At 32.7% G+C, this 14,137-nt stretch overlaps 1 protein-coding gene across 2 annotated transcripts in view; it reads left to right on the top strand.

Annotated features, from left to right (window-relative positions):
• The first annotated feature begins 5,165 nt into the window (after positions 1 to 5,165).
• Positions 5,166 to 14,137, top strand: part of LOC127562589 (aldehyde dehydrogenase 1A1-like) — a 136,029-nt gene continuing 127,057 nt past the window's right edge. Inside the window, exon 1 of one of the 2 annotated variants that reach the window (XM_051998462.1) lies at positions 5,166 to 5,322. In XM_051998462.1, the coding sequence (XP_051854422.1) occupies positions 5,239 to 5,322 (84 nt within the window). In that variant the 5' untranslated portion in view covers positions 5,166 to 5,238. The remainder of the gene's footprint in view (positions 5,323 to 14,137) is intronic. The other variant, XM_051998456.1, reaches the window with a different exon arrangement.

The following is a 14,137-nucleotide window of genomic DNA, read 5'->3' as shown; positions in this document are numbered from 1 at the left end:
AATAGAGAAATGCTTCACACATCCCAGGATTTCTAGTATTACCATCTATCTTGGGCTGAAATAAATATAGGGTAACTACTCCTCAGAGCTATATAGTCCCCGAAGCCAATCTACATCTTTGGGGATAATCCCTTAGGGCTCAAAATCCTCAGAGCTACCTAAAACAGACTTCAGATCTGGCACTACAGCCTATTGGTAGAACAAATTAGACAAGAGGAGCCACAACAGCTTGGGTCAATTACATCTGCATGACTTAAAAAACTTTCATTCTTTTTAAATAATCCCTTTATTTTATATTATAGGATTTAAAATTTATAAGACTTAAACTTAATTAATCAAACAGCTAAGCAATTATTAAGATTCTCAGGAAAGATAATGAATTATCTACTCAATTTTAATCGATTGAAACTTTTAAAAATTCCCAAGCAATTAATTTTGCTACCTAATCATCTTTCTGAATATTCTAAGATATGGAACAATCTCATGTTCAGAAAACTAATGCTTTAGAAATATTTTGTAATAATCCGAACATGATCTGAACTTGACGAGACAAAGCAAATTCAAAACCTGTATAAATTCTAATTTTCCAGCATATTAAATGAGAGTATTTTTTTCCCATTTTTATTGTTAAAAGTAAAAGAAACATATAAGACAGCACTAGTTCAATTGTGTAAAAGAAACTTCCACTTGAGGAATTGGAAAGGAATAAAGAAAAGTCTGTACAGAAAATGAAGAGGGAAGGAAAATAATGTGCAAGCACAGAGAGAGAGAAAGTCAGTAAAGAATTCAGGTGAGACTTGGTGTCTTTAATAAAATAATGATTCCAATGAAGGACTCACCAATGAGAAAAGAAGGGCATCAGGGGAGAGGTTTGCTAAAGTGGCAACAGAAGATAAGGATATCTCTGAGCTTAAGTAAATGGCCAAAAGGGAAATCACCAAAGGCCTGGAGGTGACTTCAATTTTTGTTCTTGTTTCCTGTGGCTCTTATAAAACCAAAAACTGTTATCAAATCTAAGAGAAATGGTTACCTCTCAAGAAATATTTCCATATCAAACATCATTTGCAAGAAGTAAAGTGACTGAAGTGGAAAAGAAGGAATTTAATATGTGCCAGGAACTCTACAAATATTATTACATTTGATCCTCACAACAAACCTGGGAGGTATAAGTTACTAGTATCATTTTATAGATGGGGTAAATGAGGCAGACAACTTTAGTGACTAACCCAGAGTCACTTAGCTCCCAAGTATCTAAAGTCACTTTGAACTTGGATCTTTCTGACTCCAAGTCAGTATTTTATTCATTGTACCACCTTGATTAAAGACTTTCAGTAATGGGGAGGAAGTCCTTTTACTGTTGACAGAAGGGTATAGTGTATAGAGGGGTACCTTTGGAATCATAAAGACTTGGGATGCAGCCCTACCTATAACATATTAATCATGTCACATATTATCATGCTACTTAATCTTTCAGTATCCATGGCAACTTTATAAAACTAAATTACAGATAAGTTTGGGGTTTTTTGTAGGTAAATGGAGTTGTGACTTGTCTATGGGCACATAGCTAATGAGTATCTGAACTCTCCTCCTGATTCCTGGGCTATCTTGAAGCCACTGTATCATCAAGGTGATAAATTTTTGATCTGTATTGATGGGAGTATTTCTCATACTAGGAGATCTTCATACTAATGAAATTACAGATTAAGACCCAAAAGATAATTAAGAAAGATGTACTGATTTTGCTATTTCATTTGTAATTTGAGTTATGGCATTAAAACTAGAGCTAACAATAATTTCTATAAGGTTATTCCTATAAAAAATCAGTACTATTTTATAATTCTATGAGCTTTAATTTTCTTTCTTGGAACATAAATGAAAGAAGATGATTTTATATGTTTCGTAGGATTGTTTTATATTCTACAGATAAGTATTTCCCCATTTATTTCCTGTTCTCTTTTTTATATTTAATTTTGCATGTGTAATAATGAATTTCCTCTTACATAAAGATGTCTATGTGTCTTCTGGATATAAAAATAGCTATAGCATTTATATAATGCTTTATAGTTTGCAAAACACTTAACTAATATTACTTCATTTTACCCTCACAACAACCCTGGGGTAGCTATTATTGTTATTCCCTTTAGAGAGTTGAAGAAACTCAGGCAGATAGAGGTCAGATGTAAGTTGCCCAAGTTCATACAAATGATGACTACCTGAGGCCAAACTTGAACTTGTACCACCATTTTGAATAATTAAGCTGTTATTTATTCAGAACAATAATTTTACATGGTGTAGCTAGGTGGTACAGTGGATAGTCTGCACCTGGAGTCAAGAAGATTCATCTTCCTGCTACAAAAATCCAGCCTCAGACACTTGCTAGCTGTGTAAGACTGGGAAAATCACTTACCCCTGTTTGCCTTACTTTCCTAGTCTGCAAAATGAGGAGAAGGAAAGGGCAAACCACTCCAGTATCTTTGCCAAGAAAACCCCAAATGAGGTCGGATACAACTGAATAACAAAATAAAAGCAAAGTAATACATAAGTAAATATGATACACAAACAGAGAAAAGGGGGTGGTTGATGTTTGAGTTTCACATTCTTCCACTATTATTTTCTCTTGATTAAAAAAAAAAATTTATGTAATACATCAGTATAATTATATAAGAGAAATACCAAATGCTAGCTTTTCTGAGGAGGAGCTCTATCACAAACAAATTTACTGGCAATTTTCCTAGATGTTTTTTGGACAAATGTTCAAGGAACATTCCATTTGTGTTTTTGTGTATTTCAAAAGTGAGAATGTGTGTGGCAGAATAGAGACCTGATTTTATTTAGTTCGGTATATCTATGGAGATTACAGGATTCAAAAATAGAAAGAAAACTTGGCAATCATTCTAGTGCAATCACTGTATTTTACAAAAAATGAAATTAATACCAAAGGAAAAAAAAAAACTAACTTGTTCAAGATTATTCAGTAAGAAAGTACCAGAGCTGAGGAATTCAGGAGCAGATTTCAAAAAAGGAATTCAAAACCTTTGACTTTAAATCCAGTGCTTTACCCCATGTATTTCAGGTTGTCAGGGGAATACAATATATTCCTGCATTTGCATTTGACCTCCTATCTGCTTCCATCCCTAAGATTTGGGTTCCTGGGCTGATTGATGGGTTTGAGAGAAACAAAAACAAAACCCATAAGACTTCTTGGACCATTAAAAGCCTCACTTATTACTCCAGCCTAAAATATTCTCTCCAGGGCTCTTATCTTTTTCTCACAATTTGACAATCTCTTTCTAGAAACAGAAAGCTTAATTCAGGGAAATATTTTTTGGACCAATCTCAGCTTCTCTGATGCCAGACCAGCACTTATTTCCAATAAAAGGCCCCTCCGCTAGACTGACTATCTCCTTCCTTGATGCAATGGCCCAAGAAAGTTAGGATGAGAGGACGGTTCTGGAGCTTCACCAGGGTAGGTCTGTATAGGGCTGACTGACTTTGGGGCCAGGGGCCAGAGGAAATAAAGCTTAGGAGATTAAATAGGAAAGGTGGAGAAAAGGCCACATTGGTCTTGGCAATAAGGGTCTCTTTGTCAGTCTGGAGGAAAGGAGAAAATGGGAGATGATATTAAGTTTTAAGAATGAGAGAAAAGGAACTCATATAATCTTCAAAAAGTTTTCTTCCTAGTAGAATTGCAGAGTAATACAAGTATTACCATATCCATAATTCATATAAGGAAATTAAAACCCAGAAGGAGAAAATGACTAGTCCAACTGGCCCAAGTTATTAAAGCAGGAGAGTCAAGATTCAAAACTGCTTCATGATTTCAAGTCCTGCCTCCTTTGGGCAGCAATGTCACACTGTTACCATGAACCATATGCAAGGTATTCCAAAAGTCTTAAATGTAATTTTAGGCAATTAAAGTTTAAATTGTATATTCCTATTGCTCAAAATCACAGCAAATTTGCTTCTCCAAAATGCTTAGTCATGTGTGATGATCAATTATAAAAGACTTGGCTCTTCTCAGCAATACAGTGTTCCAAGACAATTTCAATAGATTTAGATTGCAAAATATTGTCTGTGTTCAGGAAAGAACTATGGAGACTGCATGTGGATCAAAGAATACTATTTTTGCTTTTTTCTTTCTTTCTTGTGATTTTCCCCTTTTATTTAGATGTTTCTTGTCACAACGACTAATATGGGAAATGTTTTAAATGATTATACATGTATAACCTATAACCTATATTAGGTAGCTTGATGTCTTGGGGAGGGTAAAGTTCCTATAATAGAAAGAAGGGAGAAAAAAAATTTGGACTCAAAAAATCTTATAAAAATGAATGTTGAAAACTATAGATAGTTATCAACATTCATTTTTGGACTCATTTGGACTCAAAATCTTACAAAAATGAATGTTGATAACTATCTATAGTTTTCAACATTCATTTTTGTAAGATTTTGTGTCCAAATTTTAAAAAATAAAGTAAAATGCTTAGTCACAATGAATAAATAGTAAAGAAAGATAAACAGGCCTATTTTTGGACCTTATATAAAAGAATTAGCTGAGCAGAGGCAATGAGTGCCTCATAGTGGTCAGAGAGCTACACTGAAAATCAGGAAGCCCTGGATTTGAATTCTGTTTAGCCAAATCACCAAACCTCAGTTTCCTCATCTTAAAAATAGGGATAGTAATAACATTTACCTCCAGAGTGATTCTGAAAGGCAGATGAAATAACATATAAACTGTGCTACTAAGCCAACTGAAAAAAAATTCACATATTTCTTCCCCTTTCTGTCTCTCAGAAATGAAAGCAGGCAAAGATTTCTGCCTTATTCTTATTTGCTGACATGTCAGAAAAATGAGTTCCACAGTAGCATAAAAATAAAAGGAAGGATGGAGGAGGGGGAGAATGATCTCAGCCTCAAAAGTCAAAGCAGCTGCTTACTTTTGTCACGGGTTTCAACGAATTCATCTGCAAATAATAAATTGTCTCCCCAGACCTGCTTCAGGTTTGTTCAAATGGTTGCTTAAGGATAAAGTCAAGAACTTATCACCCTGTGGGTTATAAAAGTAGTGTCATATTCTTTTGACTCTGAGTTGATTCATCCAATCACATTCCAGTATGCAAATGATCCTCGATCAGTTCAGAGAAAAAGGAACAAATAAAAGAAGGGCTCGGTCAGTTCAAGATTGCAGAGCCTGTCAGCTTCTTAACTTCTCTCGTGTCTCTTAGGGTCAGTTCAGAAATGTCGTCTAAGAAGCAGACCTCGGCGAACCCAGCAGAGGGGATACCTGCCCCCCTCACCAACTGCAAAATTCAATATACTAAGGTTAGTAGATTTCAACCGCATGTCTGTTACCTTGGTGTCCCCTTAGGTGGCTGAAAAATACACTTATTTAAAGAGTAGAGAGGTTAATTTAAAGTAACCTTATTTAAAGTGTCATAAATAAATAGTTCCTTTGTATAATGGGGAATTAGAGAATCTTACTAACCACAAGATAGTAAAAGGGAAAAATAAACTAACATGGCTGCGTGAATTTTCATCTCAAACTGTTCTCTTAGCAGGTCTTTAGAGGAGCTTGTGCAAGTCACTTAAGAGGCATACTTAACCACTTTTTGGATGGATGAATGTGGGGGAGCAGGGAATATTCAAGGATAATTGTTTCAGTGAGCAAATTTTAGGGGAAAAGCTGGAGGAAATCCAGCATGGAGCCAGATGCATTATGGAGATATTTATCTCACTAGACAAACTTGCTATTAGAACAGATGCCCAGCAGCTAACTAGTCAATGTTATTAGTAACATAGAGCCAACGTAGGCCTCTGGCATTTCCACTTAAGAAGTTATTGCTCAAGTGAAAATAAGATATGGTTCCAGGTTTATTAAGTCTTAAATTTTCCTATGATGTGTATTTATTCCATACTGTAACATAAAAGTTTGCAAATCAAGTTGTGGGGCCTATGAAGAAGGATTTTTTTTTTTTTTTTAATTTCCCACCTTACTCTCTAAACTTGTGGTGGTTTGTTGGTTAAGAAATTTTTAAATGTTTATTTTGGCTGAACTGAAAAGCCAAAAATGAGAATATTATATTTAGATACTTGTTTTGCTTTCTAAACAAACCATTTTTAATAACAGAAAAGTTGGCAAAGGAGAGAGGAGGGTTCAATTATTTATAGCCTTAGAGAATTTAGGCATTTTAAAATTTAGTAGGTTTCTGTTTTCAGTGTGTGACAGTATTGGTTAGTTGAATGTTTTACTTTATTTTTTGAAAGTGTCAAATTCTGTAGATCATTCTTTCAAAAATGCTTTTTTTGGAGATATAAATTTTCTTCGAATATTACTAAAAGTCAGATGGATATATATGAAGTTTATGGAGTCTTGATTTCAGTAAAACCAAAGCATCTTTATTCCTATCAATTGCTCCCTCCCCAGCTCCAAGCTTATTGTACATTAAACTTTTCTCCACCTCCTTCCAGAAGTGGACAATTTAAAGTGATTGTTTTTAAAAGTATAATATTCCATATAATATTTGTTGTTTGGTCATTTCAATCTTACTGACTCTTTATGAACACATTTGGGATTTTCTGGACTGGTTTGCCATTTCCTTCTCCAACTATTTTACAAATGAGGAAACTGAGGAAAGTCTTTCCAGGCTTTTCTGAAACCATCCTGCTGATTGTTTCTTATAGAACAATAATAACATTCATATACCATAACTTATTTGGCCATTCTCCAACTGATGGGCATCAATTCAATTTCCAGTTCCTTTCTACTACAAAAAGAACTGCTATAAATATTTTGCACATATGGATCCTTTTTCCTCTTTTATGATCTCTTTGGGATATAGATCCAGTAGAGACACTACTGGATCAAAAAATATGCAATGTGGTGGCCTTTTGGGCATAGTTCTAAATTGGCCTCTGGAATGGTTGGTTAGTTCACAACTCTACCTACAATGCCATTAGTGTTCCAGTTTTCCCACTTCCCCTCCAACATTTATCATTTAGATATTTTCATCTTTTAAAACAATAATTATAAAGAGACTTCTAGATCATGTTATTAACAAAATGATAGACCAGATAGTTATTCCATAATGAATACTAAATTCTCAAAAAGTACAAAAACTCTCTTAACCAGTATTACAAGGCAAAGGAAAGTAAACTAATGCCTGATAAAACACAGAACCTTTTAGATTAGTAAGATGGGTTGAATAACAAAAAGCAGTTCCAGAATGGTTCAAAAGGAAAATAAAATCCATAGGAAAAGAAAGTGGGGGGGAAGGGAATGTCAGAATTTGAGACTCTAAAAGTAAAAATAACAATATTTGGGGAAAATTTAATTCAAACTAGTAGGTTTTTTCCAAGGAAGTGAAAGAGAAAATTTTTTAAATAATAGAAAAATGAAGAAATGTGCCTATCAGAAAGCAAAAGGCAAAACATTAAGAAAATAAATCTATTTACATAATTAAAAGGCAGTGGCTTGAAACATAGCAAGCAGATTCAATCTGATTCATGAACAAAGATAAAATTGACAAACTAGTATGCTATATTGTAAGAAATAATATGATAGCCCAAGACTTCTGAATACACAAATTAGTTAGAACAGGGTTTCTTAAACTTTTTCACATCTTTTCACCTAGTAATTTTTACATGACTCTAGATATTGAGATATATAAAATAGGTATGCAAAGCAAACATTTACTGATAGTAAATCATAATTTTGTGCTCCACACATTCAATAATGAGACACCATGTGGGGTTATGACTCACAGTTTAAGGATCTGAGAGTTAAAAGATGGAGCTCAAACTTAACTGTGGGATTCAAAGTTTATACCAAAGAAAATAAAAAAGAAAGAAAAAAGTTCCTAAACTGTGAATCAAAGAATAAAAGTTAAGAATATGCAAAAAGAGGCAGTAATTATGAAAAGAATGAGGTAAAGAAATCCTTAAAAAAAAGAAATAAGTTGGAAATAATAAAAGGAGAATTTTTTAAACTATTCAACTAAATAACAGGGGAAAAAGAAGGACAGAAGAGGAATTAGATAATTTGGAGAAATTAAGATGAATAAACACACTAAAACTAAGGAAAAGTTGAAAAACAGGGAGAAAGTAGTGAGGTAGGGTCAAAATTTTGTTTCAACAAATAAGATTAAGAAAAATCAATCATTGGCACAAAGTATTGGCTGAAGTAAAAGAATAGGAACCTAAAAAAAAAACTTTTAAAAAGCAATTCCTTAGAGACAAATAGAGTAAAATATTAACCTACCTTTTTAAAAGTTAATTTTTTTTTAACGAGTCCAATAAAATGAGAGTGACAGGTAGGGTAAGTAAACAAAATCCCACAAGCAGATACTTACAAGAAGTACATCTAAAAAGTGAAAACATATATAAAATAAAAATGAGTCAAAAATAATAATTTATTATGGTGAATCCCCCAAAAAGCAGGAGTTGTAATTATGCTATCAAACCAAGCAAAAATACAAATTCATCGTGTAAAGATAATAGTGTGATATAATTTTATGTCCAAGGGAACCAAAGATGACATCAAATAACACTTTTTGAGTTATATTCTCCAAATGGCATGGGATCCATATTGATAAGGAAAGTGTTTATTAAAATGAAAAATCATTTAGATTTTAACACCATACTAACTCAAACCTTTAATATCCCCTTCTCTGAATTGGACAAATGTAAAAGATAAATAAAAGGGAAAAATGTAGAATTAAATAAATTGTAAGAGAATTGGAACTAAATGACTAATGATGCCTCACAACAGGAACCACTAAATTTATGTATATTACCACTAAATAATATATTTATATATTAATCAGAACCACATGATATTTTTACAAAATTAAATATGGATTGGGACATAGAGAATTCACAAATAAATGTAAAAAAGCAAAAATGTTAAACATGTCACTTCACAAAATACAACATCATAAATAGTACTCAAGGTAACATAACTGAGGTAGCACAAACAAAAGATGAAAACCTATGTGAAGGTGTAATAATGAAATCCTAAAGAATGACTGGGACAAAGAACAAATAATATCTAAAAGAAGGTGAAATATATGAAAAGCAATGATAATTATGAGTCAATATAACAAAATTTTTGAGATCTGACTACAGCAAATCTGTAACTCGAGGCCATATGCATCAAACAAAATACAAAGGAAGATTTTTTTTCCAAAATGAATATACAATCAACAAAATAAGAAAGCCAATAAATAAAACAAAAATAATCACAGAAAGGAAATCTCAAAAATTAAGAGAAATGGATAAATTGGAAGCCAAGTAGAAGAAATAAAATTTCTTTGAAAAAACAATATGAGATCTATAACAAAGTGATATATTTTCCCACAATCATCCCTAAATATATATTCTTATTTGTATAGTAGCATTTTAAAAATTATTCCATATAACCAAACTTTATTTCCTATAATTGTCTGTTTGGTTAAATTTCAATTTCCTTCCCTAGCTATGAAAGGTATGTCCTTAGCTTCACTTCTGATTTTTATTATATGGTTATTAATAAGGGTTAGCAAACTATTGTTACCCAAGAGCCAAATCTGGTTCTTTTGTATGATCTGTGAGCTAAGAATTGTTTTTATATTTTAAAATAAAGTTTTATTGTATTTGAAAATACAAAATTATTTTTACATCTCTGGATATACAACAATAGGTGGCAAGCTGGATTTGGCCCACAATTTGCCACCTCCAAGTCTTTAATGTTCATGCTACTTATTCATTTGAATTTATCATTAAGAACAGTTTAGGATATTGGTCTACCCCTAATTTCTGTCAGACTAGTTTTCATTTTCCCAGTAGTTTTTATCGGATAGAGAATTCTTTTCTAAATAATTACATCCCAAAAAACATACATGAGCAAAATAGAAAAGGGGATTAGTGAATTGAATAGGCCTTAAAAAAAAAATTGAACCTTTCTTGGAATCTTTACTTTGAAAAATAAACTCCAATAAGCACAAAAGATTAAATCTTGAATGTTAAAGAATAACTGTAATTAAAACCCAAAATAAAATTCTAAAGAACTAATATATAACTTAATCTCTAGACTAGAAAGGACAGAGTAAAGAAGCTGTTTTTACTGTCTTTATCAGAAAGATGGAGTTTGAAATGGGAAAGGCAGTAATGAAAGAAAAGCTTTGCAAATTCTCATGTTCCTCTGCCACTGACACATTTTATCTTCCAATAAAGAATAATTGTGTCACATTTCATAAATTTCAGGTTTTGTTTTAATCCTAGTGAATTAAGGCAGAAGAGGACTTTTTTTTTTTTTTTTTTTTTTTTTACACAGATGTCCTCTCTGATCGATGAACATAGCCCACTCCTGGACACATATCTGACTTGTTATAAAAATTGATTTTACTGTCTCTATGAGAAAAGTCTGTCCATAATTTTTCAGAATAAAGAGGCGGCCCTTACATGATGATACATTGGGAATGACCCAGAACTCTTCAGATATCTACCAACTATTCTATCTGAAATTCTATAATCAGAATTACTTCTCTGAATTATCTGACATCTTTCAAATTACAACAATCCCTACAAGGGTCATACATCAAATTGTCTTCTACTATAGATACCTTATTTATTATGTGATAGGACGTATTATGTCACGTTCAGTAAGAGCCAGTTGAGATAAGGAAGGCACTAGGGAAATAGGGGCATAGAATCCCAAAGTGGGAAAGAAAAGTAACCATGGATATCCCAACCAAATCATTTTTCTCTACAGAATATGTCACTACTCAAGGAAAGGTTGGAAACTATGGCCCAAGATATAGAATAGTTTAGCCACTGTCTAATTATCTGTCTATTAATATGAACAATTGGAGTTGTCTGTAGTCAAAACATATTTATTAGTGTGTGGCAAAATTCTATATTATTATTAACTACTACTAACCCTATATCAAACATTACATTGATGCATTCCATTCTTTTTTAGAATTCAGCTTTATTTTATTTTCAGATTCAAATTCTCTCCTTCCCTCTACCCCACCACTCATCCACTAAGAAGGCAAGAAAACCAAACTCCTTACAAATATATGCAAAACAAACTTCCAGATTAGCTTTGTCTAGGGAAAAAAAGATGTCAATCTTCACTCTGATTCTGTAAGTCCTTTATCAGGATCTGCATAACATACTCCATCATGTGTCCTTCTAAATTATGGATTGTCATTGTATTATCTGTATCACATTGTTGTGATTGTATAAATTATTTCTGTGATTCGGCTCACCTCACATTGCATCTATTGAGTTGATGCATTCAATTTCTAGATTGGAAATTTCTTGACATTCTGTTAACCAATTAACAGCATGAAATGACTTGCTCTCTTGGAAGCTCTCTTTGATCACAAGTGTGGTTCTCCTTTCAAAAAAACTGATCAAAAATGCAAACTTATAACACAAACAAATCAATAATGTAGGAAACAAATACTCATAACTATTAGCTTTGAAAAATTTACAATAAGCATTTAAATAGCTATTGTCTTTCATTCTCAAAAGAGTTCCGAAATGATATCCCCACTTTAGGGTCAAGTTACAGTGCATCCAGCTATGCCTTATCAAAGCAATACAACCTCTGAAAGCTCTACCCAGACCAGGCACAAATAAACCATATGAATATTTGGGGTGGGATTCTCTAATTTGTTATTCTCGTGTCTTAAATTTGAGGACACACCATGTCTCCCATGTCACACAATCAATTCCAATTCTTTAAATAGCAGAGCCCCTAATAAATTTATTATTAAGTGACTATTTCTAGACTATTTCTGCTGGAGAGAGAGAGATGGGAATTAGAAAATTGCAAGTGAAGTATTAGAAACCATTTTCAATGTTAAGGCTAATTAGAAGTTGACATAAAGTATATTGGAAATCATAAACTGCAAATTAATGAGAATTCTTAATATTTCCAAATTCAGTCTATATGACATTTCACAGGAACACATCTATTGTGTAATTTGACTAGGCTTTTATCCAGGGTAACTATTTAATTTTATTGCTATTTCTAGCCCCTGATGGAGTCAAAAAGGCAGTGTATTAAGTTGCCACTTTAATTGCATAAAGAACAAAAAAGAACAGTCTGGGGCACCTTTTAAAAGAATTAAACTTAAATGTGTGAGCCACCTTGGTTATATAATTTATAAAATTATTTAAATCATTATATGTTACAATTAAAGCACATGCCTAAAAGAAAAAAAAAAAAACTGGGTTTGGTGCTATTCTCATCACTTTATTTTCATTTTGATGTTATGGCTGTTAGTGGAAACATACTAAATGACCTATAAACTTCACAGAATAAAACTTAGAAGGAAGAAATTAAGATCTGAAAGCATTTGAGATATATTTACCAAGGTTTTTCTTAGGTTATTATCATTGTTTTATTTATTAAGGCATAGGATGGATATGTATGGCTCCTGAATTCACTTGTATTTTTATTCCAGTAAATCTCACTTTCAATTGAATGAGGTTATTAAAAGTTTTCCTTCTCCTCCATTGTCTCTTAAATCCTAATAACAATAATAATAGCTGGTATTTATAGAACCCTATCAGCATTATAAACCCTATTAGCTGTATTACCTCTTAGCTTGTAGCTGAATAGAAAGAGAACCTGTAAAACATGTCTTCCCCTGAGGTAATAGATCTCTTACTGATATATAGATTGCAAACTTGCCAATCTCTTATGGTCTGCTTCAAGAATTTGCTTGTGTCCTGTAGCATCAGAAAACAGCCAAAGTTTTTTAGCGTCCATTTCTCTGCCTTTAAGTTTACTTATAGAAGAGATTCCTGGTAAAATTTACACCAATGATCCAGAAGTATCTTTCCTGGAGCAATCCATAGAAGTAAAGCAAGAGAGCCAAGTTTCAGATGCAGAACCTAAAGCAAAAATCCACAGGATATCAGGAGAGAGAGACAAAAGAAATGCTGTTCAAAACAGTCATTAGAAATGTACAAAACACATTTAACCTATATCAGAGTGCTTGCTGTCTTGGGGAAGGGAAATAAGGGAGGATGAAAGAAATTTAGAACACAGTCTTTTCCTTTTTTAGTGAACTTTTTTATATTATTAAAACTTTATTTTCAAAGAAAATTATATATTTGGAAAAATAAAATATTATTGAAAAAATAAAATAAACTATCAAAAAAAAAACAAACAAAAAAAGTGAATAGATAACATGAAGGATTGATACAGAAACACTTCTATTAAGACATAAGCAGAGAAACAGACCCCTGCTCCATTAAAATCATACATCAAGACTTTTGGGAGCCAAGACGTCAGAGTAAACAGTGAATCACTATTAAGTGTCCCATATTACCTGTAAACAACCAAAAATAGCACCCCAAGACAAATCCTAGAATAGTAAAACCAGAAAAAGGTGGAATGAAACAATCTTTGAACCCAAAAACCTTACAAGATCAGCAGGAAAAGTGTGTCTGCAGGACAGGAAGCAATCCAAAAAGTCAGCTGTAAGCACCATCTCAGCAAACCTGGGAGAACCTGAGCCCCAGTAGTGTGGAGGAGTAAAAACTTGGAAAGGAAATAAGTGATGCAAGAAAATTAGAGTAAGTAGCTTAGAATAAGAAAACAACTGTTTAAAAAGTAGTATTGTGCAAATGAAAAAGGATATGCAAAATTTCCATTAAGGAAAACAACTCCTTAAATGCATAGTTGCCCAAATGGAAAAGAATGCTGAATTATTTACATCCCTAGTTGGGAAGAGGAGGATGCTTGTAATTTTTTACAATTGTATCACTAATAGTATAACTAAAATAAATATCTAAATACAGAGGCTATGGGCATAAAGTGAATTTGAAGGAATAACATTAAAAATAATTAAGGGATGAGAAATAAGATTACACTGTGTGCAAAAGGAAGAGAGTGATAGAATGAGATAAATTATTTCACATGAAGAGGCCCAAAAAATTTACTGGAGTACAAGGAAAATTGAGAGAGTGATTGATAAGCATTACTTGAAACTTACTCTCATCAGTATTGGCTCAAAGAGAGAATAATATACACAGTCAGATGAATATAGAAATCTATCTTACCTGATAATAGTAAAGTAGGAGGGAAGGAGATTAAGTATATGAGGAAAGGCACTAAGAGAAAAGAAGACAGATCTGG

The sequence above is a fragment of the Antechinus flavipes genome, chromosome 1 (genome assembly GCF_016432865.1).
Source record: "Antechinus flavipes isolate AdamAnt ecotype Samford, QLD, Australia chromosome 1, AdamAnt_v2, whole genome shotgun sequence".
Taxonomy (NCBI): Eukaryota; Metazoa; Chordata; class Mammalia; order Dasyuromorphia; family Dasyuridae; genus Antechinus; species Antechinus flavipes.
Note: the sequence above shows the minus strand (reverse complement) of the source record. Positions and strands in the feature narration are given on the sequence as shown.